General features: G+C 40.1%; 1 protein-coding gene across 9 annotated transcripts in view; it reads right to left on the bottom strand.

The window, feature by feature from the left end:
- The window catches only part of MYRIP (myosin VIIA and Rab interacting protein), a 261,162-nt gene that overhangs the window by 12,160 nt on the left and 224,635 nt on the right, over positions 1-24,367 (bottom strand). For all 9 annotated transcript variants that reach the window (XM_054191437.1, XM_054191436.1, XM_054191439.1 and 6 more), the window contains 2 exons: positions 20,425-21,074; positions 13,466-13,705 (listed from right to left, as the gene is read on the bottom strand). In XM_054191437.1, the coding sequence (XP_054047412.1) occupies positions 13,466-13,705; positions 20,425-21,074 (890 nt within the window). The remainder of the gene's footprint in view (positions 1-13,465; positions 13,706-20,424; positions 21,075-24,367) is intronic.

Here is a 24,367-nt window from a genome sequence, read left to right as displayed (position 1 = left end):
ATCTATCCTGATTCCCACAGGGCTTTACACGGAGCTTTAGGCTCCAGGACAACTTCTCTGATGGCACTAAAATTTCACCTGATGTACCTTCAGGCATCACGCTCAACATCCAAAGTATACTGCTTGGAGACTGAGCCAAAGCTTGTTAAAGGCAATACAAATACTGTCACTGAATTTATGGGCAATACCTTTAGTGCTGCTTTGCCTAAAAGAAAGTGTGGGAAGTTTAAATCTATATTTATTTTCTCAAACCTGCAAATACTTATGCATGTGAATCAGGGGCCCGCCCATCTGTAAATTTTTCCATAAACGAAGTATCTGAGGATCAAAACTGAGGAAACAGTCAGTAGTCAGTCTTTGGATTCTACATAGTAAATTCTACAGCACAGAGAAGTATAACTGATTAAAAATGTCTGCGTGTTCTGTAAATACTATATTTAACAACATGTCAGCTGGCCTCCTAGGCAGGATATAGGAGAAATAACGTTCCTTGGCTTCACGCAAACTCTGGGGGGTTTTACTGGAAAACCTCTTTTATTATCTCTTGCCTGTAATTAGCTGTTCATTTTTACGCTAGACAAGACTTTTACTGAAAAACTACTTCTTTAGCAGTGCGTGTTCAATCGTTGTGCATCAGTACATTAAGGCATCTTTAGCGCTGTTACTTCTCCGAATTACAAAAAATAATCAGATACGTGAGATTAAAGAGAAGGAGAAAAAAGGGAAATACAGTATGTTACAGCACATGGATCTTTAGCTTGTTAGGACAGTAACAGAGCCCCGGACAAGCTGGCCTAGGACTCTCTGACTGAGAACAAATACTTGAACCCCATAAATAGCCTACTGTTTTTTCCATTTATTTTCACAAGTGCCAATTAGGTTAAAAACAGATCAATAATTTTATAGGACAGAAGAAGAAATCAATGTTACTTTGTTTTATTATTTGCTTTTACAAGTACCTAATTCTTATTCTGTGCTATGAGCAGTGAACAAAAAAGGATAAAGGCCAGACACTACATTTTCTTCATCATCTTCACTGATGTATGCTCTCCATTTCAAGAACTGTAGCCTCACTTCAGTGTTCATTTTTTCTTAAACTTTTTATTATCCTTTGTAGCTAATGATGGATTTCCAAAAAAAGATTAAATTAAATTAGAAAACAGTGTTCTTATAGCAGAGTATGAGAATACATATTGGCATTTATTACAGAACAATTGCTGCAAAACAGGTTTTTTGGTTTTTGTTTCCCTGGAAAAGCGTGCTGTGATAGGAAGCTTTATGAAATCAAGATTTTTAGCAAAATACCCTACCTTCCCAATAGGTAATGGATAGGGGAAGAAAAGTTCAATGAGAAGGAAATGTGATCTTTAGCTTTTCTAGAATTTTGAGGTAAGTTCCTAGTGGCAGACACTGTTTGACTTCTAAAACCAAAGATTTGCTTCACATTAAATGTTGCACAAGGCAGCTAAATTAATGTTCATAAACTTTTTGCATCGATAAATGTATCTCAGTCCTAGCCTGCAGGTATCTAGACACAGGAGTCACAACATCAACGCTTTTATTTAAGCTTGTGAAACATCTGCTTTTGTAGTATAACAAGGCTACAACACTAGAGTTTAAACACTGTAAATAAATACGTGGCAAGCAAAAGTGATTTTCCTTAGAGTATATCTGAAGAGTACATCTCCCAAAACTTTAGAGCACAAGCAATATTTCAATGTATTTAAATTTAAACATTGTGAAAGTTTTCTGCCAAAGGGTATTTAGAACTCAGCTTTGCCCTGGGCTGCATTTTACAGAGAAGTAAGAGATTACTGTCTGCCCAAGGGAGACATAAAATCAAAATATGTGGAGTTCAGGAGTTCTCAAATTGGAAAAATTGGTTACTCAATTAATGGTTTTGCATACGTTATTACCTCTTTTTCGAACAACTGTCAAAAGCTGCTAAAACAGCTCACGTTCCAAAATGTCCACTTTGCAAATCTAGTGGGTTGCTCTAGATACAATTATTTAACATGTGTAGGGAAAAAAACATGACAGGGAAAAAAAAAAAAAGAAAGAGAAAAAGGAAAAAAAAAAAAGTAGAAAAAGTGTCCTGGAGTTCTAGTGCTTCACAATCCTGTCTCCTCCCCAACCACCCACGTCAAACTTAGGAGTTATGAGGTTCTATAAAAATCACCTAAAATTCACAGACACACACACACCAAGCTCATCCTGGTAGGTGGACATTTCAAATTGCTACAAAGACCTCTTGGCTGTCTAATTTATCTTGCCCTTTCAGGAAAGGTCATTGTGAACACCTGTAAGGGAGTCAGAGAGACAGCTATCACGCCATGGTGAAGTCTCTCCCATCTGTCTTGTCAAGCAAGTCAAAGAACTAATATGGATGAGACAGACGCAGAAAGCAATCTCTGCTACAAATATCTAGCACAGAAAAGTGACACGCAATCATTCTTCTCAAAACACTGGGATGCATTCTGATTTCAACTGTGCTTCCCTACTTCTGGATTAACACCACCCCTCCCAAATGAAACTGAAGCAGCTGATCCACATTTGAATTTTTGCACTGGTTATGAGAATCTCAGTTTTTACTGACTTTCAGATTAAGAGGAATGAAAAAACCATGCATTTACCCTTTTTATGATAAGTAATGTCCATGGTCGCAAATATGTTAAAGACACAGTCAAAAGAAGATGCTCAATTTCCCGAGTTCTTTGTGGAAGAGTTTTCAAACCATTGAAATACTAAAAAAGCGTGCGTGTGCGAGTACATATACAAGTATGTGTGCCTGTGTGTATTGAACATAAGAAACAGCATCTTGTAAAACTTCTTTACTGTCATTTCTATGTGTGGTTGGACAGATGGAAAGGATTCCTTTTTGCTGAAGATAACGTTTCAGTGGTCTAAGCTAGCTCTTGCTGGCTGTTAGCCATTCCCCTCTCTTCTGCTGCCTCTTTCTTTTCCCTGCTGATGCTGCAGATACTTCCTTTGTTTTTTTTACTTAAGGATGCTACACTGGAAGGTGCTTTATACAACAGTATTTGCATCCTTGCACAAGGTAATGGAATTAAAGCAGGATGATAAAACTGAAGCAACATAAGTGTCCAAACTGCTGAGAGTAGGTGAGCGTTAAGTCCTTGTACGCATCTCTGCAGCCTATGACATCTCCACATGGTTTCCTTTGCATGAACATTATTGTTCATTTTTATTTTTAATGGTCCTAAAGTAGTTAAGTTCTCCATCGTTTGAACTCATTTTTTCTCCACGACGTGCTCGGCCATTAGCACTTTCTCTTTTTTGCACCTCTGATGTTATGGCGTCATTAGGCTCTGTTAAACTGGTGTGGGAGGCAGTGACTTGCAGCTCAATAGAGAACAGTTGACATCAACAGTTGTTAACAACAAGAAATAGAACAAGTTCTGCTTTGCCACTGGTTGATTCCTCTTTTCAGAGTAGCCTGACTGAATCCAAACTTGACTAAAATAAAACCAAAACCCAAACCTGCCTCACCTCCTCACCCCATGGGAGTTCATTACACAGCCTTGAGAAGACCCTGAAAGGCCCACCAAAAGTCCATCTCCTTTACAGGCAAGGAAGATTTGGGATACTGGCAAAGTCACAGTGCGGGAGGAAAATATGAATCAACGCCCAACCATCAACGGCAATCACCAACCCCAACCCTGAGAAGATCTTCTGGCCTAAAAGTGAGCCCTAACCACTCATTACCACAAAGAGTAGGAAAGAAAGCCAAAATTTGCTTTGAAATTTGAGGGAAGACAAGTATACTTGGATAAACTATGGTATTATGGAATTACTTTTCTGTGCAAGTTTAAGACTTCCTGCCTTGACTTTAACATCAGTATCTTCATTTATGGGCACTCATTTAGAAAAAGAAAGCTAAATTATCTTACAGAGCGAGCTAATATTCTACTGACATTCTCTAAAGTACGACACAGAGAAATACAGTCTCTCTTTTTGGTTGTGGTAGGTAATTCTGAATATTAGATTTTTACTAATGAATTCAATCCACTGCTCTAATGTAGTTACAGGTATTACTCCTAATAATTTGTAATACCTCATTTCTAGAGACAAGTTGCCTATAATCATGACAAAGGAAGTTATTATCCGAGAGATGAATTATTATGATTGAAGTTGGAAATGGAAATATTTAAATCTTAAAATCCACAGAGGATTCTGTAAGAGTATCTACAATGGACACAGGCTGGTGACATTACACAAATGGAAAAATATTTTTTCTTTAAAATCATCCTTGATTATTTTCACTGAAGAAAGCCAAGATGATTAAAAGGTGATTAAAATTCATAGTACAAGATTTAACTCTGAGAGTAAGGAAAAAAGAAAAAGTTGAGAGAAGTGAGTGTTTTGCTGAAATAAACATTAACTTTTGACACAAGAAAGTGATTCCTATTTTAGGACTGAGAATACTACAGAATTAATTTCCTTACCGCTATAAATGACATAATAAAAATAGCATTTATTTTAAAATACAAGATAAGTATGTATTTGCTCAGGGAATAAAATGAAAATGTATATTAAATCTGATTTCTCATAAGCTGAGATTCAAATAGCACAGAATATGAAACCTCTCTCCATCTAGATGAATGATAAGCAATAGATACTAGCAGCAATGTGAGAAAGTGCCTATTCACTGCGTACAATCTCTACAATGAATTAAGGGTTTTGTTTATTTTTTGAATTGGGAGCTTAGAAAGGTTTTTCGAGACCACTATGGTCAGAAACTGCCAAAAATCTTATTGCTGAAATAAGATTTAATTTTTTTCCTTCCAAATGTATTAATTTAGGTGAGTACATGAGAATAGGAAGATCGTACACTTTGTCTTCTGTTCTTCTTTACCAGTAAAACCAAATCCTCATCACAAAGCCAAATAAGAAGGCCAGTCTGCTCCACATGTCTACTTCATACTCATCTCTCCCATAATAACACAGGGCTAGATGTGATTATAAAATAATTACAAAACAGTTTTCTGCAATGTCTATTGATTTTGGCCAAAAGATATGATTTTTCAGGCCTGATATTTCCAGGAAAACATTATGAGTTTGAAAATTTTGCTTGGGAAACGTGGAAACCCTCAATATCACTTTATAGCATCTCTTACTATGTAAGAGATGTAAGAAGACACAGACAAAACACAGCATTCTCACCTGCTGCAGTACAGTGGATAAAAACTGCAACTTTAAATGAAGATCAAAAGCCTTTTGTTTTTCCTAGATAGCGGGAAAGCAGTTAAATAAAAAGGCAGAAAAGTTATGTTAACAGCTACAGAGGTTAGTACTTATATAGGTTCAGACTTACAGAGAACTTTAGGATGAACAGCAAGGATAAAGAAACTAGCAAATATAAATTACCATAAAATGTAGATTCTATATTTATTACTAAAATAAACAATGCCTAATTTATTTCTGTTTGTGGGATTTAGAATAACAGATCTCATTAAGACAGATACTGCAAATGACACATCATTTTTTATAAAATGAAGCAGATGGGAAATACTGATTTCCACCATCACAAAACAAAGCGGCACTAGCAATAGAAAAATACTCTTGCAGCAGTCTTAAGAAAAAGAAAAGCCAGCTATCTTCAATTCTTTTGGTCTACACGATTGCAATTTTGATACTGTGCGCACTTCTAGTTACAAAAGGGTCTGCTGTACCTCACTTATGCCACAGTCAGATGGTCGTGTTGGGAACACCTGGGCTCAGTTAAGGCATCGTGTGCCAAATCACTTCCTACTGTTGGCTGCTGTCCTTCTCCTGGACTTCACTGTCCCAAAATGGACAAGTAAAACCCTTCATACTACCACTACCCAGTGTCGAGTCAGTAGGCTTACCTTAATCCCCGTAATTTACTTAGGTCTATTTAAACTAAACTGACTGCTTTTGCCTTGAAGTAATGACATAACCACAGCGACCCTGGTGGCTGTGCTGTGACAGAACTATCATCCAGCTGAGGAGCAGGGTTTGCTTGAAACTCTTCCAGCTAGACCTGAAAGAGCTCATCTGTCACTGCCAAAGTCTCTGGGCTGCTTACAAAAGACGACAAAAAAATAGTAACTTTTTTGTCACGGTCTATTTTCCCCCTGTTTTGTTCTAACAGCTTACACTAATCTTCACTGATTTTTTTTTGTAACTGTAAAAGGGCTTTTACATTTTATTCCTAAGTAAATAAATCTTTGGTGATCAGACAACTGAGGGAGACTCACATCGCACACACGCGGGACAGAGCTGGCTTGGGCATCCGTGCACATAAGTATCAAATCTGAGACTATGAGTATCTTGTTTCCAAAGGTGCTGCATTCCCTGTGTGAAGCCAGCTGAAACGTCTCCTATTCTGCCCTTCTCCAGGCAAATTCCACAGGGCTTTGATTCGGTCGCTTTAACACAGGCAGACAAGGTGCAATTTTGAAATAGCTTGAAGTATGTGAGGATTTTCAAACAACGCTGTCAGATATGACACGGATCTGGGAGATGCTTCCTCTGGACTAGCAGTTTAAGGCCCTGTGGGATACCCGAGGGCATCTCAGATGGACTATCTATACCCATACTTACACAAGTGTATTGAGCCCAGAAAGTGTCAGAACCGGAGAAAACACAAACATCACTGCCAACTTTTGAAAACTTGTTAAAAAATAAATGTTTATGGTCTCAAAGCAACTATTTTGCTTGAAACCGAAGACTCAGATTTTGACAAAATAAGCTTAGGATCAACTTGTTTTTCCATGCTAAAGACTAATAATAGTAAATACACAGGAGAAATCTCTTGAATGGGATTTTTCTCTTAACCCTCAATTTAAAACTGAACATATACCTGACTGCTTTTTTGATCCGAGAAATTAAAACTTTGTAACCATTAGGCCAATGTGAAGATTAGTCTCATACCTCTTTTAGAAGAAAAAGACACTTTTTTAACCAAACCTTCCTAAGCCAAAATCTTTTATCTCTGCCGTCATCCAAAATCCTGTGCACAGATTATCTGTACTTCATAAACTTTAAAGATCACTTTTTACAATGCTGCCCACATTTGGTTTTCAATCCTGGACTTCGGAAGACTGCCCAGATGATTAACATCATAAGAAAAGCCATGATCCACCAAAAGACAAGAATTATTCTGAGCATCTTGCATACAAAAACGTGAAACAACAGACACACAAATATCTTCTGAGTTGGTAACCCAGGAAGACGTCTTTGTATTACACTGTTCAGTTTTATTAGCACAGTAGTAGCAATGTAGCAAAGCTACTGTACTTACACTATTACATTGTCTTGCTTAAGTGAGCCATGGGGTTCTGGCTCCTTCAGGAACTTTCACTCAGTCACTTCCAAAGTCTTCAGGTGTATGAAGCTGGATGGCAGTTTCCTATTAACCCCGGCCTGGACCAACCCACCAACCAAAATCCCTGGGAGTTCCTCAGCAACTTTTTCAGTTCAGGGAGTTGCAAGATAACCATCACAGAAACTACCACATCATCTTCTGTGAGGACGGTGCATGCACCAGCACAAATGACTAACAGAAGCCCAGCCACCAGGAGACACAGGCTCTCTCTCCTTATTATAGCACTGCTGTTATAATAATTGTAACATTGCACCCATCCCTACCGCGATGCTTTAACAGGTCTGTGGTACACAGGAGGGATTCACTGCCCTGTGCACGTCCAATGCCATTCTCCAGCTCCATCAAGGCCATGAGAATATTTCTCTCCAGCGACCAAGTCCCTTGCCTGACCTCCCTCCTTTATCTAAACAGAGGTGCCAGGCAGATTTTCCAACAAGTGTCAGTCTCATTATACCAGTAGTCAAAAAGTGCTAATTTTACCTGGTGAAAAATGTAAGATGTACTCTCCCGAAACAAAGAATATAGGTTCCTGGCGCAAATACACATGAAGATGATGCTCGTGGTACCTACTTTCCCCCAAATAAAGCTTTATAAAACCAAAGGTGAATAAGATGTTTCCAGAGAAGGAAGGTGTAAATATTTTATGGAGAGAATATTTATGCTGTTATCCTGACAAGGAATTTGGAGGTTTCACTTAGGGAACAGGATCTCACTGTGCTGCTTAACAAACTTGCTTGCAGGTTGTCATTCAGAAAAGAGCTATTGTGTGCCTGGCCGCGTAATAATGTCAACCGAAAACAGCAGGATTTAAACAAAGTTACCAAGCCTTGGCTGTAAGAGTCTCTGAGCAGAAGTAAATGCATAAAGGGATTAAAAGAAATTCCTTGAGCAGACAGCATGTCACATCAAGCTAATGCAAAGAGGAGAGAAACTCCACGTTACTAGTGACGCTTAACTCACTTGCTCATTTGCATATATTAAGCAAGGAGGAGTACAAAGTAGAAGGAGACAAAAAGAGAAACACAACTAAGGTTTTAACAAGTACTTAAGTTCTTATGCTATGTGGGGCAATTCACAAAGACTGCAGGGGCTATTCTGTTTTTTAAACAGTATCTCTATAGTTTCTGATAAAGTCCTCACAGTGACGGACTGTGAGGCTGCATTAGGCACTGCTGAAATTGCCTTCTAGAACGTAGTTCTGGGGTATACCACAAAATATGGACCCAGCCTGTTCATCTTCATGGAAGCATTAAAAGAGGGAGAGAGGACAGAGGAGCGCAAGGACTCAGTACCTCCCGTTTATCATGCTTGCCACTCTCAGGATCAGTGTCACTAAGATACTCCCAAAGGGATTTACATTTTGCTTTTTCCTTTAGGTATTTGGTTAGGGTTTGGGGGATGAAGCAAAAAAACCAAACAAAACCAAACCAAAAAGAGCAAGGCAGAAAGAACTGTGCAAATCACTGCTAGTACAAGATGCTTCACTTACACAAAAGTTGCACAATGTGACTTTTTCTTTGTTCACACCTGAAGTCTAGAGGGGCTGGAAGCTAACTCTAGCCTGAGCACAGAAGATTTCACAGCCTTTCATTGCACTACGGAGATGATCAGGCTTTTCAGGGGTCTGCATAACCCCAGAAGACCATGAACTACTTCTGTAGCTTAATAAGTGCAAAATGTTGCCTATAAAAATAAGCCTGTTGTAGGATTATGTTTGTTTTAGAGAGCTGTGAACCTCCATAAGATCATTTTAGGTAACCACAAACTTAGAAATATTGAAAATGATTGTGCTGAAGGTCTAAGTGGATTTAAGTCTAAGGCATAAAATTAACTTGTGTTAATTAATACCCACCTAAATCCTCAAGTATCCCACATGAACTAAATAATTAACTCAAAGTTCAGCATTTTCAAACTTGTATCTTAAAGGCACACATACGACTCGAGAGCTTAGCTTGAGCTGAGAACATGTAAATGTCCAACTTCAGCTAACTCTGCACTTAACGCGTGCCAATTCTTGCCAATGCTACAGATCTTAATATACTAAAACTCCTTTCTTAAAGCATCAGCTCAACATGTGATTATACGAGATTCCCAGCTTCCATTAAAAATGGACGTCCAGATTTTTAAAGGTGCAGACATGGGAAAGTCAGATTTTCACGACCACCAGGAACTTAATTTCCAGTGATTCAATAAACAATACATGTTTTTTGAAATGTTATTCTATGGTCAGGTGCACTGTAACTAGAAATCCCCTGTGATTTAAGGGGGGGAACACATTGGTAATGTGTTCCAGAACAAGCTTAAGAACAGAAGACTAAAGGCTAACAATGACAAGCAGCGTGGCCAAAATGTAAGCAAGATGGCTAAAATACAGTATTTAATTTGTGTTCAGGATTTCAAAGCAGATTGTAGGCACTTGAGTTCTCATTTTAATGGCCCAGAATTAGTGTTTCTGTATACCTAATTTGAAACTTGATGCCCACCCAGGTCAGAAGTCTGGGTCTCTGGGTAAGAACGTTAAATGCCAGTGTGAAAGCTCTGTAATTCCCTACATATGCATTCTCCAAAAATCAGGCTTCTTATAGAGACAGCATAATGAGACATCTGGCTTTTAAGGCATATAAAATTACCGGTTCCCTGAAAATACCATTTTCCATGCTTGTCTCCATTGAGACATGCCATCTACTCATCTTAAAGTTATTGCATGTTTTATCAGTTTAGCTAGGTCTTCGTATTTTAGGTTACCATAGCCACAACCGGTATTATACACTGTCATCTTCAGTATTTCATTGTAAGATGTTGGTCAGCCACCTTTCCAGAGAGAAGGCACGCGTCGGAAGATTTTAAATCACCTTTAAGGACAACTGTCAAGAATAAGAATGAAAGCAGCCTGCTTGTTTTTCTATAGCTGGAGCAAGTTCCGCTATCAATTCTGCTGAAGTCATGACCATGAATAGTACTGGGATATTTTGGTTTCTTTACTATAGACAGACAGAATATATACTGCGACCATGAATGACTAAGACTTCCTTTTAATCCAAAAACCAATAAAGTATTAGGAAATCCAAGCATTCCCTTTTTGCTGAACATGGTATGTCTCTCTTTTTTTTAAACTTAATGAAATTTTCATACAAAAAATATTAATCTTTGCATTATTTTAAATAACTGACATACAAAGTTAAATAATAAAATAAGAGAAGGAAAAACCAACTAATATTATTTTGTAGGTGCAAGCAGAAGTACACCAGAAAACACACATCTGCCATTTTCTGTGCTCAGTTCACCATACAGAAGCATTACAGAAAGTTCTATTCACAGCCTTTAATTCTGGACTTTAATTGCATCATGTTATACTCTAGCTAGCCTCTATATCCTGTTGAATAATTTGATATTGCTGGTTTGTCTTTGTAAACCAAAGACAAGCTAAACCGAGTGCTGCTAACAGCACTGTTGATAAAGCTTTTATTTGATTTCCTTAGAAAGGTTGTGTGTACATCAAGGAGGTATTTGCATACATGATGATGAAGGTACATACATTGCTGCATAGTCCGTAGCTAAGTCAGTATTCTGTGACTCTGATTCTGAGTTAAGTTTGGAAAGGACCTTTGGAGATCACCTAGTCAAACCCTTCTGCTCAAAGCCGGGTCAACTAGATTAGGTTGCCCAGGGCTGTGCCCAGTCGAGTTTGATTAGCTCCAAGGACACAGGCACTACAATCTCTCTGGGAAACCTATTCCAGCATTTGACACTCTCGCAGTGAAAAAGCTTTTTATGTTTAGATGGAGTTTCTTGTATTTCAGTTTGTTCCCACTGCTTCTTGTCCTGTCACTAGACGCAGGTGAGAAGAGTCTGAATCCCACTTCTTTATTTCAACCTCTCCCCTGCCCCAGGTTTTTATACACATTGAAGAGATCACCCCTTAGCCTTGCCTTCTCTTCTCTTCTCTTGGCTAGACAATTCCAGCTCTCTCAGCCTCTCCTCATACAATAGATGCCCCAATCTTTCAACCATCTCTGTGGGCCTTCATTGGACACACTCCAATATGTCCATGTGTCCCTTGTACTGGGGAGCCCGGAACAGGACATCACGCTCCAGAGCTGGCCTCACCAGCATTGAATACAGGGGAATAATCACCTCCCTTGGTCCACTGAATGCTGGTGGCCTTCTTTTATGCAAGGGCACATTGCTGGCCTATGTGCAACTTCATGCCCACCAGGACCCCTAAGCACCTTTTCTGCCAAGCTGTTTCCCAGACAGATGGCCTCCAGCCTGTGTTGGTGCATGGCATGATCGCTTTCCTGGTGCAGGATTTTGCATTACCCTTTGTTGAACTTCATGAGGTTCTGTTGGCTCATTTATCCAGCCTGTCAAAGTCCTCTCAATGACAACAGAACCATCTCATGTATCAACTGCTCTTCCAAATTCAGGGTACACTCTGTCTCATTGTCTCTGTCGATAATGAAGATGTTAAACAGTACTGGTCACAGAACTGACCACTGGGGTACACCACTGGGGAATGGGCTCCAGCTGGATTTCAAGCCTTTTGCAACTCTTTTGGCCCAGCTTCAGGCAATTTTCAGTCCACCTCACTGTCTACTTATCCAGTCCTTACTCGTTCAATTTGTCTGCGAGGATATTATGTGAGATAATGTTGAAAGCCTTGTTAAAGTCAAAACAAACAACATTCAGTGCTCTGAATGTCCCAGATCACCACAATCTTTCAAAGATGAAAAAGAGTGGCCTCACCATGACATGGGCCAGCTCCCTCAGCTCTTGTGAGTGCATCCCCATTGGGTGCCATGCACGTGTGTACGGCCCATTTGTTGAAATGTTTGCTAATCTCATCCTCCTCTACCAAGGGTAAGTCTTCACTGCTTTAGACTTTTCCACAGGTCTCAGGGGCCTGGGATTCTTGAGGGCAAATCTCACGTGTAAACTGAGGTGAAAACAACATTGTGTAATTTAGGTTTTTCCGTAGCCTGTATTACCAGGTCACTGCAGTAGTGAGCCCCCCTTTCCCTCATCTGACTTTTGCTGCTGATATAACTGTAGAAGTCTTTCTTATTTCCCTTCATGTCCACCACCAGATTCAACTCCAGGTGGGCACTGGCTTTCCTGACACCATTCCTGCACACTTGGACAGCATCCTATCATCCACCTGAGTCACTTAATCCTCCTTCCACCTCCTGATGTATTAGTTCTTTATAGCATTTGAACAAAACACCTTTCAAATGAAGAATAGATTTCCTGTAGAGAGTTGTCCAGAACCCCTGTCAAAGCTGAGCTACTGAGCAGAGAAGACCCCAAGAGGCAAGTTAAGACACACAGAAGACAAGAATGAGCCCAAGTGGATCTAAGGGATAAGAGTGACTGGCAAGGGGCAGTGCTGGGCTTCTACAGCACCAAAATTCAAGCACACGACATGATCTGAAGAGAAGTTCAGAGGTAGGAAGGGAAGAGGGCAAGTGGTAAGTCCTGTGGAGTGACACTGCAATCAGACATCTCATTGTAAGGGTGAAATGGCACAAATGGAAGATCTCATACATTATCAGAACTGACACTGGATTTCAGTTTCACTAGAATATGTCACTACTCTCAGAGGCGTATTAGCTGACAGAGCAATAGGATTGGAAACCTTTAAAGAAGCACAAAATATTCCAATAGAGAGGCAAAAGAAGAATCTATGACATCAGAATGAACTGCATGATGCCAAAAACAGGGGAGCAAATAAAAGGACTGAAAAAAACCCCACTTAAACCAGCTGGTTAGCAAGGAGGAAAAAAGAACTGGATATGTTTTTAAATAAAAAACATATAAGCCAATTCTCAGTCAGTATAAACTGACATAGTTCCATTAATATCAGTCGAAGGTTTATTACACAAGCGAAGTTCACTGCTTTGGGTTGATGCTATAGGCTCACAGGAAGGAACACAGACCTAAACTGAAGTTTTACACGCGCAAGCGTGCACAGACCCAGTGTAAAGGACCCTGGGCTTTTTCACGCAACTATGTGTCATTTTTTAACCAAAACTTTCTCTTTCTGCACTCTAACTTTTACAATATTAGCTCTGCTGCTCTACTATGACCACTTACCTTCTTTAACTCTTCCTGAATATTTCTGCCATTTTCCTCCGAGGACAAACTCTCCTTTTGGTTTTCAGGGTCTGTTCTAGGTTCTGGCTCTTGTTCTTCACCAGAAGATGTTTCCTTGTCACTCATTTTAGCAGCGAGCTGAAATAACCTGGATTTAAGCTCCTCTTCCATAAGGTCAGGCTTGATGTTCTGATGCTGATCCTCACTGCTTATGTCTGTTTCTGATAAATCATCGAAATCCTACAAGGAGATTAGAAGAGCAGTGTAATTACTGTAAGGTACAGCAAGGAAAACAAATAGCTTCCTGGAAAAGTATAGGTACGACCACTCTGCAGCAAAGCTAGAAAGAAAGTACACTAAGTGTGCTGATAAAAAAATACCATGTCTTTACAGAGGAATGCCAGTAGACCCACACCTGCTGGATTACATTTATCATTCCTGCTTACTTTTAGATTATGTAAAAAGGAACTATCAAAATCATTACGTATCTGTGTGCAACTACTGAAAGAACAGCCTAAATGGCATTTCCCATTCCCAGCACTGCATGGCCGTCACTCTCGGGCACGGTGCAGTTAAAGTGAAGTGTGGGAATGAATAGGCTCGTGACCTGTCAGTTGTGTCCATCTGTCAGTTGAAAGCTGTGCTCGAGTCCCCTGACTGCTGGTCTTGAGCATTATCCGTGTTCTTTCTTAAAGACTACTGGAAACAAGTTTTGAAAAAATCTCTCTTTTATTACATGATGGCGCTTAAGATTTTCAGCTTTCCCAGTGATTATTTACACAGGTGGATCCTCTACAGTGATGATTATTTTCCAAATGCCAGCCTCCTTGGAACAAGTTCAATCTTTAGGAGCGCCTTCTTTTCTTACTCTTGGACCCTTAAAGGTGGGAAGTACTCAGAGGCTCAGTTAAGTACGCTGGGTGTTACAGACTCGACCATGACAAGTTTTTTACTCTGGAGGCTGAACAGCAGAAAAACAAAATCCTTTTGCGAGTCTGTTTAGCAGGGTGCCAGCCCTACATTTAATAATGTGGAAAGGGGCCTTTTTTTTTTGTCAGCCCTCGCAGGAAATTGGAAAATATCTAATGGTTATGCCAAAAACTAATGTCCAGGTACATACTAACATATTTTCTGTATCTGTGCTGTCTGATTAGGACCCGATTTCCCCTGGTTTCCGCTAGAGTCCATGGAGAGACAGGCATCTCCCAGAGCAAGCCACTCCACCTATAGCATTTATGGCCTTCTGGAAATGCTCTTCTCTCCCCGCCGACTGCTAAGAGAGAGCTTTGAATAATTAGACACTTGGTTTAGTGCTTCAGTCAAGTGCATTAAGTAAGGTGGAATTAGGTGGTTTTAAAAATTACGAATTCTTTGAAATGGAGCACAATCATGACAAAACCGCCCGGACGGAGGCTATAAAGAACACAGCCTGGGACCCAGAAGCAGCAGGCACGCTGCAGCAGGTCTAAGAGGAGGATCTGGAGCAATTCTCAGACAGGAAATAATTCCTATTTGCCTTAAGCTCTCCTACCGTGACAGGACACTGCCGGAGAGACTAAAAGCTGTGTTCGCTCTACCATTCATTTGGAAATACATAAACAGGAGATTTGCTTTGCACAGCTACTGTCTCTGCAGCCGCAGCAGCAGTATTTATGGACGGACCAATTACTTCCAGCGCTCACGGGAAACGTTAACTCTGACAACTCTCTTACAAAACTGCTCTTAATGGATTGACACACCATGTTCATAATGCCAGTCCTCATCTCTCATACAGTAAACCGTACTATGTGGTGTCTAGCACTTTCACAGCTTTCTGGACAATTTTTGTCTGCAGTTACCTGTGAATCAATTACGCAACTATGTTATTGCTTTATAGCTCACCTTCAGGATGCAGAAAGCCCTTTTAGAAAATCAGGATTTGAAAGTACATGATTAACTATAATAGACGGGGAACCACAGGCTTATACTGAAATTTATTCTTTTCCCAAACAATCAGCTTTTGCAGAGTAAAAAGACTTTTCTGCCAAATGAACTTCCAAGACATTCTGAATAAGATCGTGAACAAGATTTCAAGTCAGTGTGTTTCCACTTTAGTTTTAGAATACGTTATACACTCATATATACATTTAGAAGACTGGTATCATTTCACCTTTTTAATTAAAAATCTGTATTTATCATAACGGTACTTCCTCAAAACAAGAAATTTTTTTTCAGACATATCCTGCATGTAATTCAACAACTCATTACAACCCCTGACCCACAATCTGCTAATGAAAAATACTCACGTATTGCTAAACTTTTTGCTGGTGAAAGTCATGAGCTGCCTTGGCATCCCTAGGGTTTTATTCCACATTAGCTAAATCTGTGTTATGAATACACATCCTTTCTCAGGGCAGGATTCACCTTAAGGGTACTGATTTTATTACAGCTGGATTCAGGTACGTCTATTATCTATCTTTCAACCTCCTTACAATAAGCAGGTGGAGTACGTACATTTGCAAGATATCTGATATCCTATGATCTGATATCCTATAATGCTACACTTTGTGGTTTCTGGTAGGCTGCTTGGCTTGTGTGTTGAGCTTTTCAGACGGTGGCAGTGAACTATTTGCGAGGAGATGGCACCGCTTTCATGGATTAACAGATTAAAAAAATGCATTAGAAGCCATGACAACCATAAAAAATAATAAATACATTGAAAGGTGCTATTATTTATTTAATAGATGCTATCTTAAACTTCATTATTCCTTACTGTTCACACTTCGGCTCTATCTGGTAAGTTTAATGACATCTTTGTCTTCATATAAATCATTGTGTAAATTCCCATTTGCATCTATCAGCAGCATGTAGTACTAACATCTGCAAACAAGAGTAAAGTGCTACTGCTGTATCTGAAAGCAGAGCTTCAGCGAGGGCCGGGCAGGCTATCACAGCCACAAACCCACTCTCACTAAAAGAAAATGAAGCGTTTCTAGTGCAAGCGTAAGTCCTTTAGCAGACAATGAACTAGGAAATACACCCTTCCTCACACACTCTAGCCAAATCCTTGCATGCAAATGGCTGATAACACAATGTAATCCTAGCGAACAAAAAAAAAAATCCCCAAAATTAAGCAAGCAAGCAAAGCACTGGCTAGGAGGCTCCAGAACCGAATTCATGTTATACGATAAACTCCTGAGAGAAAGCTCCATTCACAGAGGAAACGAAAAATCAGAAGCTATGGTTTTTTAGGAAAAGACACAAATTGTGAGGTTTGCGGGCAGTTTCTCAGTGAGAGCCGGTGTAATTTCAGGCCAGCTATTTTCAATAAATACATCCCAAGCGCCATCCCGTGGGGAGCGGCAGCCCGACAGTGCTCAACCTGTACCTGGCTGCAGGGCTGTAATTAACAGGTGGGGTCTCCTGATCAAAGGAGCACACTCATCATGACGGCACTTCCTTCACTGGAAGCAATTAAGCCACTCTGCTTTCCATCAGAAATATAAGAATTGCAGCTACACTAAGCAACACGTCCTCCTCTCAAAAAGATAATGCAAGCCAATATATCAATATTAATAATATCAATTATGAATAATAATGAAAGCAGACAGAGATCGGTGGTTTGAGTGGCAATTTCTTGTAAGAAGCTACAATTTGAAAAATAACTATCATTAAAAACGAGATGGCACTTCCCAATCTAGGTTCCCCAGGAATATAAATCTCCTGTGTTACATAAGTAATCAGGTTATCCGAAATTTATTATGGTAGGACATCAGTTTTATCAGGACAATTTTCACATCCCTCTATACTTGCTTCATGACCACATTTGCAGCATTTCTACAGGCAACCCAGTAAAGCAGATTGTTCTTTTACCTATCATAAAGTGGCAAAAATTCTCCCCAAATACATCTTGATACCTGTTTACAGGTTTCCCTTTTAAAGTCACTCCAGACTTCATACAATAAATTCTCTCGCAGTCACAAAAGTCAGAATTCCGGTGTTGAGTCTAAAATCGGTTTTAAAAAACTGCCAGAGCAATACCCTAATCTAGGTACTGGAACTTGATTTAAAAATACCACAACACCAGCTTTTAGACTGCTAAACTAAAATCCGTTCTGCAATGCTGATGAAAACATAATGGTTAACAAATTGTCATGTTCTCATCAATGCTTATCAATATCTAAAGGGCGGGTGTCAAGAGGATGGGGTCCGGCTCTTATCAGTGGTGCCCGGTGACAGGACAAGGGACAACGGGCACAAACTGGAACACAGGAAATTCCATCTCAATATGAGGAAAAACTTCTTCATTCTGAGGGTGGCAGAGCACTGGAACAGGCTGCCCAGAGAGGTGGTGGAGTCTCCGTCTCTGGAGATGCTCAAAACCCGCCTGGACGCGTTCCTGTGCAACCTGCTGTAGGTGACCCTGCTTTGGTGGGGAGGTTGGACTAGATGATCTCCAGAGGTCCCTTCCAATCCCTACCATTCTGTGATTCTGTTATTATTAAAACGCAGCAAAATAAGAAAAAAATGTGTTTCTTCACTGCAATTTACATACGATCAGTTGTTGAGTGTTTAATATCTAGATGCAGCACGGTTTAGAAGAGCATTTTGTATGGTTTCTGTAAATTCTGCATAACCTCAGCACGTGAAAATCTGACTGATTTAAGACCCCACAATGAAGCTTCCTTAAGTTTATGCTGACTGCAGTGCACCTACACTATCATTTTGTACAAACTATTTACATGTAGGGCTCTCTGCTGCAGCCTCAATCATTTTACCAAGATCAATACATTACTTTGGGGATTATACGAAGCCCTGACATGCCTTTAATCTCATTTTTCTAAGCTATATAAATGATGTCGGGCTAATTTATTATCATACCTCAAATCATATTCCTTACGCTCCTGATCATTTTAATTGCTTCCTAGAACTGTTCAACCGTGCAACATCCTTGCTATAAACTGTAGTAGCCAGCCCCATCCCTGCTCCCAGCAGCGCTCACGTACTGGAGGCTGGAGTAACAGTTCTCCAAATGTGGGCACCAGCTGTCAAACCGGCCACCAGGGGGGGTGTGTCCAAAACCAAAATAAATAGATGCAAATCCATCCAGCCACGCATAAAGTTTCTCCTGAGAATCCCATTGCTTTGAGTACAGCAGTGTGATCCGGAGGCAGTGTGCCTCCACCTGCCCCACTGTGGCTGAGGGAGCAGGACAGCAGGAACCTCTTTTAGCTTCAGGGCTAAAAGGAAGGGGAGAAGGGGTCAGAATCCCAACCCTTGCATTTTTGAGCACAACAGAGAGGTATAAGCAGCACTTAAGATGCAAGGCAACTCACAGAAGAGTTTGAAAAACCAATCATTTTCTGCACCAGCTTGCACACTGAAGCACATTCTAGGTTGCTGCAGAATGCCATCATGTATGTCTGGAAGCACCTTGCCTTTTTGTTCTCCACTCGAGGAACATCTCTAGGACATCTTCCCCGTAAGCTTTGCTCCTCTATGCTCTGCAGAGCAGTAGTAACTTGAAAGCCACGATATGAATATAGATACACACAGACACACAGAATAGGCACAAATACGCAAAGCCAGAAAGGGAAATGCAGGAGTCTTTGTACAAAATACGGTCTTTGTGCAGCCCCTGGAAAGTCCTGTAATGCTGCCTGACGTTCTAAGAAGTCATTAATGGCCACCGATGTGTTGTTACAGCACATTATCATACATCACTCCCCTTCAACAGCTGTACGTTTTAAACACATGAGGACATGAGTATAAATGAATCAGTACAAAACACCCACACCCATCTCCTAAAAGCAGATGGAACAGATACAGAATTAATAATAGCTTATCCAGCATTAAAAACCTGCTGAAATCCTAGAATCCTAATCTTGATTTACAATCAGCCGTACTGATGTCTTTCTACGGGAAATATAGGCTAGTAGGATAAGCAAAGAAAAACGATTCCAGGCATCCTAAAATTGCTCAGACGGCTTTAAAGACTGGATTGCTTTGCTTGTAGTCAGAGGCACAGGGAGAAGACAGCACTTAGCTCCTTACTTCAGGCTTACCATTACTCCGCTGCAGCAGTGATGCAGCTCCAGGATATGAGAGGGGTAGGACACGGGAAATGGAACTGGACAACGGGTCGGTATTCTCCTCATCCAGCTGGGTAATTAGTTAGAAGTGTGCTTGTACTGCTAAAAAAGGTTTGGGTGACAACTGGGTCCCTTATATAATATCAGTCCCAGGCCTGTACAAACTCCAGACGGACTTTTCTTTCCTTTCTGGTTATCCCACACTTGTTGCTTAAAAGAAATGTTTGTGGAGTGCTTTGCTGCCTTCAAGTTGTGTGATCAGTTATTCTAAATTTGAGCTGTTATTTTCTGTTTGTTTTCTTGTGTTTTTTTTTTTTTTAATCAAATGACAAATTATTTAAATGGAAGTAGTTTGTAAACACTTACCCTAACACACCAGAACTCGTAATCAAGTGATCAATTAAAAGCAGACATCACTTGGACCATATTTCAAAACCAGCCCTTTCTGAATGTCTGCTGCTCATTAGCTTTATCCCTTACCAGGACATCTGCAAACAGCACGCAGAAGATTCCCAGGCATGAGACTTATTTCTTACTCCAAGAACAAAGGAGTTAAAAACCCCCATAATGCAACAGAACAGGTGATTAGTCAACATTTGTTAGCTGTTGGCAAATCCTGACTTTTTTTTTTTTTTATTTAGAGCACTGTATTTTACAGCATTTCCAATGTCATTGATCGGATGGAAGTGGCATGTTTGAGAAAGAGGCAAAGCCATGGTATATGTGACGCTTTACCTTTGCTTCTTCTCAATTATGAGGCATGAGGAGGATAAAGCTTGCAGAACATTCCACCTCCCACTCACAATTCACACGTTGTTCCTGGTATAGATTAATTAGTTTTGCCCAGCTCTTTTTGAGATCGCATTCGGTAAGCTCAAACACAATTACCTGACTTAAATTCATCTTGTTGGGTTTTGTGCGATTTTTTCCTTCACATAATTCTTCAGAAATCGCTTTGCTTTTCCTCCACCTTCTTGACCTCTTTTCTAAATCATAATTGACTTCTTCAGTCTCACTGCTGTCTGAATACTCCAAACTGGTTGCCTGTGGATTGAAATTTACATCCAGTTCTCCGTGGAAATGGTTTTTTTCCATTCTGGGCATATCACTTTGAGTTCTGCTTTGTAACCAGAGAAGTTTGTTAGGTCCTTTAGCTTCCTGGGAAGAATTTACTGAAGATGTTTCAGAATCTGAGAACACTGTCTCAGTATTGGTGTACAACCCAGAGGAAGGGGAGGTCACTGCCTGGTACTGATCATTGCCGTAAACCCACTCAGTACCATACTGGGAATTGGTGTAATAGAAATCATCTGGTAACTGCCGAGGTCTCCGACGCAGCTTGTTCAAGGCCACATTCCAGTCGTAGTCATCCTCGCTGTCTGAGCCCATCTCGTCATAGGCAGAGACAACGCTGGATTCGTTCTCCAAAGCTTCGAATACTTGACTCTTTGGTTTGGCGAGCATTCGAGGGCGAGGCAAAGTGACATTCTGCAAAGCTACCCAGTTTCCATCAGTGCTTTGAAAAACAGAAGGTGGATCTATGAAAACGAAACAAGAACAATTATCGCTATGTGATCACAGGGTGAAAGGCTCATTTTACTTGCCAGTTTGCCATCAACTGGCCAAAAATTGGAGGGTTCAACAAAACCAATGAACAAACGCAAGTGTTGCTGTTACATAAGTTCTCTGACCTTGTGAGCCCTGCTGCCGTACTTCTTTTATCAGAAGCCACCACTTAAAGTCCTGGTGATGACTATTTAAAATGTGAGAGTACTTGGATCAAAGCTTTTTTCTAGAAGAATTATTAGGAAAGAACGAAGGAACATCAGTAGAGAGACATGTATAAATCCTGAGCTTTGCAAATGTCTTCGATTCTGTGTGCAGTTCTGGTCCCCCAGCTTGAAAAGGGAAGACAGAACAAGGATCAGAGAAGAGCAACAAAGGTTGCACCAGGTTCTGAAAGACCTTCCATCGAAGGAATGATTAAGTAAGCCAGAGCTCTGCCATCTGGAGGAGAGAAGACTGAGAGGACACATGCTAAAAGATTAGGGAGGAATGTCTTCCAACATATTAGAGGACATCAAGTGGAGCTAGTGAAAGCAAGGTTCAAAACAAACAAAAGAAAGCAGCAGGATGCAATGGGTACTAGACCTGTGGAGCTTCTTGCCTAATGGTGTTACGGATGCTAGAAATTAATCTGGGAGATGGCTATGGACAAGAAAGAGAAATCCACTGAGGTTTACTAAATAGAGAAAAACACTTCTAGCTCAGGTAGCCATTAAGATGAAAGTTCTGGAGGTTCAGAGCCTACTCAGAGGCAGCACGAAAAATACTTGCCTTCTCCTAATCTTTCCTAGGCTCCTGCTTATGGTTACTCTGGCTGCTGTTGTATCCCAGACTAAATGAGCTTTTTGTCTCACCCAAGCACTGCTGCTCTTACATTTTTTCAGAGTATGTTTTACAACTCTGACAGAAAAAAATAAATGCCACAAATATGGTCCAAAAGTGCTGTAATAACTCACAGAATTGCATTTCTTCCAAATTTAGATTCCATTTCCAATCAAACTTGAAAAGTCCCTTCATGGGAAATGTGAATGTGTGATGACCCTACCTCCCACAGCAGTTGAATAAATAGATAATCCCATGGATTTACACAGTAACCTCAGCCTATTGAATGAACTTTTGAGTCTTACAGCTTCCTTCCATGGGTTCAAATTTGCCATTTCCAGAAAATCGTAGAAATACTTATCCTAAACTAACAGTTTTCTAAAACTGTAAGCAGAACATCACTATTTAAAAATGGAAGTAGTAAAATCTTGATAGTGTTGTAGATGATACTCAAGCATCTTGCATTACATGATTACAAATACTTGGAGCTCAAGAGAATGACTTTTTCCCTGGAATTGTTCCTAACGAATGTAAGTATGCAGTAAGAAGGTGTGCTCAGTTTATCAAAAAAAAAAAAAAAGTCTGTGGTGCACTACCGCCAGCAAAACACCCCCACAAAAATGAAACAATAATTAAATGGTAATTAAACTTAGGAGCTATGCAAGATTTAGAACAGGTTTTGTATTTGTTACTCATTTGAGTCCTTTTGGCTTGTTTTCACTTCCTAAATTTCATGCCAGTTCAGAGAACTGGAGAAAATACATCTCTGAGGTCAATTCCTACTCCTGTTTAAAAAGAAATCAAAATATTAATAGCTTTCTTCTTGCAGTGACCAGCTGAGGATATAACTGATGTCAGGTTTATAGGGAGCACTAATAATTCTTTATTGTAACAGCTGATGTTGGAGCAAAAAAAGAATACAAGCTATCGAGCATAAGGAACTTCTGCTTTCCAACTATGCTCACTAATCTAAGTATAGGATACTCTTGAGAGAAAAAGGACCTTTGATTAAAAACGTTGTTCCTTCAAATAAAGCAAAGAGCTCTGCAAGATATAAATCTCCAGGAGAAACTGAATTCAGCTGCCCCACATCACGCAAACGTAATGCAGTGGAGTGCCACATCATTATACTTTTTTCTCTTCCAAACCTTACCCCCTTATTTTGTTTAGCAACAACACATAAGAATCAGTCAAACATCCTCAGTTAACTGAAGAAAGGACAGGATAGTAGTTGATTACATCTTAGAAGGCAAGCAGGGTGGAAAGGAAAGCCACTGAGCACTTTATATTGAGAAAGCTGACTCAGTTTTCCCCAGCTTCAAGTAACAGCAAATGCTACCTTCCTGATTTTCCAAAGCAAAGTCACTTACTTGAGAGAATGGATTTTGCACACAATTCTATGGGTATGTGCTATGATTTATCCATGTGAAAATGAAATAGATTTAAGAAGTGTCATTGTGAAACTATCGGTAAATGGGAAAAAAGCACTAATTCATGATTCGGCAGCTCTTCAGTCATCATTTAAACCAGGGTAAACTGTAATCAAAATGAATTGTGAACTGCTGTTTGGCTACATGACTAAAAATCCCACTGATCTCAACACTCCAAACTCTCGGTTGAGATTTCTTTCATTTTCTGTGTCTTAGTACAGAGGTGCACAGGAAAGACATAGACCTGCTGGAGCGGGTCCAGAGGAGGACCACAAAAATGATCGAAGGGCTGGAGCACCTTTCCTGTGAGGACAGGCTGAGAGAGCTGGGGTTGTTCAGCCTGGAGAAGAGAAGGCTCCGGGGAGACCTTATTGCAGCTTTTCAGTACTTAAAGGGGGTCTACAAGAAAGATGGGGACAAACTGCAGGGCCTGTTGCGATAGGACAAGGGGTAATGGTTTTATACTAAAAGAGAGTAAATTAAGACTAGATATAATTTTTTACAATGAGGGTGGTGAAACACTGGAACAGGTTTCCCAGAGAGGTGGCAGATACTCCATCCCTGGTAACGTTCAACGTCAGTTTGAACGGAGCTCTGAGCAACATGATCTAGTTGAGGATGTCCCTGCTCATTGCAGGGGGGTTGGACTAGATGACCTTGAAAGATCCCTTCCAACCCAAACTATTCTATGAATCTATGCTTACTACTGCATAGGTGAGATCGTATTTACACAAATTAGCACAATCAGGTATTCACTATAAGCTCAACAGGCACCATCACAATTTCATCACAAATGTGGTTCTTAGATGAAAGAAGCAGAAAAAAATCCTCCGAGCAGAGCACCTGAAAGGAAACTGGGTCAATTTGTCAGTCTGCTATGGTTAAGCAATTGTTAAGTACTAAATTGCTCAACAGTTGAATTCAATGGGATTGAAGTGGGTTCTTAAATCTAAGCACCTAATTAACTGCTTTACTGGAAATAGGCCTTCCATAAAATGCCCAGGAGAACAACA

Source organism: Rissa tridactyla, chromosome 2 (genome assembly GCF_028500815.1).
Source record: "Rissa tridactyla isolate bRisTri1 chromosome 2, bRisTri1.patW.cur.20221130, whole genome shotgun sequence".
Taxonomy (NCBI): Eukaryota; Metazoa; Chordata; class Aves; order Charadriiformes; family Laridae; genus Rissa; species Rissa tridactyla.
The sequence above is the reverse complement of the archived record's forward strand: the minus strand, read 5'-3'. Positions and strand labels throughout refer to the sequence as shown.